A 2,748-nucleotide genomic window follows, 5' to 3' on the forward strand; every position below is an offset into this window, starting at 1 on the left:
GCTGGAGGATCCAAAACCAATCCTGAGTACAGAAGTTTGGGTGATCATGCCGAGTCTGTGCAGGTGGTCTCCCTTCTTTTTTGATTGATTGATTTTGTTTTCCCCTTTTCTACATTCACCTGTGAATTTAAGCTTGAATCGGATAGCATTCATACCTCAATATGGTGTCTCTTTAAAATGGGGAGTTTTATCTGTATAGTTCTAAGAATTCAACCAAATAGGATCATTTTATTCGATCTTGTGCACAATATGACCTCCCTATCTTTGCATCTTTTTTAATATGGCATGAAAGTGTTGGTGGGCTACACATTAATTTTGTAGTATAACTTTTCACTTCCTTTCATTTCATATGATTTGTAGATATCTGGCTTTTTATACAATTGCGACCTGTATGTTTGAAAGTTTCAGTGACTGATATAGTTGTGTATGTTTTGTAAATGATTTGCAGGTGGTATATGATGAAAGGCTAATCAGCTTCAGGCAACTGTTGGAGGTTTTCTGGTCTAGTCATGATTATAGACAAGTATTTGGGCAAGGTCCTGATGTGGGTAACCAATACAGGTAAAAGCTTGACTGACAACACATAACATATTCATCCTTCCATAACATCAACTTATCGCCACTAGTTATGTAAACAGATCTATCATTTTTACGAATGGAACTGAAGAGTCTAGATTGGCTTCTGTAAGCAAAGGGAGAGAGCAAACTAAGTCAAAGAGCAGCATTGTCACTGCTCAAATCCAACCACTTGGAACATTTTATCCTGCTGAGCCTGAACATCAGGTACAACTCAAGATCCTATACCTTTCTGCCCAAACTATAGTCTTAAGGAGGGAATTTTCAGTCAGATCATTTGTTCTAAACATTTCTTATATCATCGGGGTGGGGGTTTTATTCCTGGTATTTTAGAGCCTGCCTTTGATGTGGAGCTCTTTGGGAATCTGAATAGAAGAAAGAAGAAGAGATAATAGCATGGTAGGTCCCAAAAGTGTACTTACATTTTCGACCTCCCCTCCCTTTTTCAAGCTGCTATTTCAGCTGAAGGGTTAATGCATCCTCACCAAGAGAAATGGATGTGCCAAATTATATGGTCTTGTATGTTTTGTGTTGGAAACTAATAGTCTTGTGGATGAGTGTAGTATCTGGAAATGGATTCTTTGCTATACTTGGAAATTGGGTTGCTTGCTTGTTCTTTTTTTTTTTTTTAAACTACAAGTCAGATCTACCTTTTCTACTTGGTAATCCCAAAATTTTTGAATTACAGATTCACTTTTAAAATGCAGAAGTTTGAGCTGAAGCGCAGGCCAGTCCTTCTTCAACTAATGGGAAACTTGCCTGAAGAGGAACTTGAGAGGTCACATTTGGCAGCGAAACTGAATAGCTATGCTGCAGAGCTTTGCCCTCCAAATATTCAGAAGAAGATTGATGTAAAGATCACTGAGATTATTAAAAAAGGATGGCCAATTTTGAGTGACTTGTAGGTGGCCTTTGCGGTAGAGTTTTAGGTCTCGCATTTGTACACCATTTATATGCCTGGTCAAGCTGGTTTCCCGAGTACCCCTATCTGTAGAATAGGCAATCCAATTCATCAGTGCTCTTTGCCCAGTCTGGCTCGTCATTATGTATGCATCTAGAAATCTCCGATCACATAAAGTACGATGATCATTCAGTGTCTTCTAACTCATATAAATTTATTCATTTTTCTCGACACTGATTGTTGTTTCTTTTAATGTCATGGCTAAATGAATATACTGAAGCTCTATTGGTCTCATTCTGTCATTTGTGGTAGTCGTTGGTAGACTGTTAGCTTTATCCTTAACAAAGCTTCATTAGTTTCAGCCAAAGGAAAAAAAACAAAGCCTGATTGGTCTTGTTCTGTCGTATATTGATCTCAGATGCCTAAATGACAGGAAAAAACAAAAGTTGAAAATGTGGCCGGGGATTTAATTAATTACTATAAATATCTTTGAAAAAGAATATTATCACAATTGTATTGATAATTAAACTAGTCTCCTACATGTGCAATGCATGTTTGATCGGTGAAGTTCCTTCAATTGTCACCTATTTCTTTCGGAAAAAAAAAAAAAATTGCATTTATGTTTTTTGCTTTTTATTTACTTTACCAAAAAATACTATTTAGGCTTCACCAAAATAGGGATTGTCCAAACTATTTAAATAGTACTTTTGGTAAAATAAATAAAAAAAAGCAGAAAAACATAATTGCAATTAATACTTCAAAATCACCAGTAAAGATGATTACTGATATAAGACATCAGAAGCAGTCCACATGATACTTCAGATCAAAGTTATTATTAGCCATAACATCAGAATTGTGAAATACACAGAATAAAACTTCATAGGAAATCCAAAGTTCCAAATCACAACCATAAAATTCCCATAATAAATGTTATCAAAAGAAGTGTTCAAATCCATCTAGTTAGCCAATTTTGCTTCATACACTATGAATGGCTAGTCATTGGCAATAACAAAAGAAAGCAACAATCCATATATTACTGATAAACTTGGATGCTCAAAAATCAACAAGTTTCACTTCCAACTGATCAACCGGTCCTCAGGATGATATGAACTCCACTGTCTGTATCCACAATTTCACTTATCTCCCCAACCTTGAGAGAGAATGTTGCCTCCTCAAAAGGCCTCTGCATCTGGCCGCGGCCAAAAGGGCCTGCAACAAAAGTTTACCATACATTTATCAGCGCTATCCATTTATATGAGATGAGAAACTGT

At 36.3% G+C, this 2,748-nt stretch overlaps 1 protein-coding gene across 1 annotated transcript; it reads left to right on the forward strand.

The window, feature by feature from the left end:
- Positions 1 to 3: 3 nt before the first annotated feature.
- LOC112181368 (peptide methionine sulfoxide reductase A5-like) lies at positions 4 to 1,771 on the forward strand (the record flags this gene model as incomplete). The annotated part of the gene is made up of 4 exons (XM_024319739.1): positions 4 to 63; positions 449 to 561; positions 639 to 783; positions 1,284 to 1,771. Coding segments are annotated over 4 exons (516 nt in total), but the record flags the coding sequence as incomplete, so codon positions are not given.
- Between the last annotated feature and the right edge of the window lie 977 nt (positions 1,772 to 2,748).

The sequence above is a fragment of the Rosa chinensis genome, unplaced genomic scaffold (assembly GCF_002994745.2).
Source record: "Rosa chinensis cultivar Old Blush unplaced genomic scaffold, RchiOBHm-V2 RchiOBHmChr0c32, whole genome shotgun sequence".
NCBI classification, from domain to species: Eukaryota; Viridiplantae; Streptophyta; class Magnoliopsida; order Rosales; family Rosaceae; genus Rosa; species Rosa chinensis.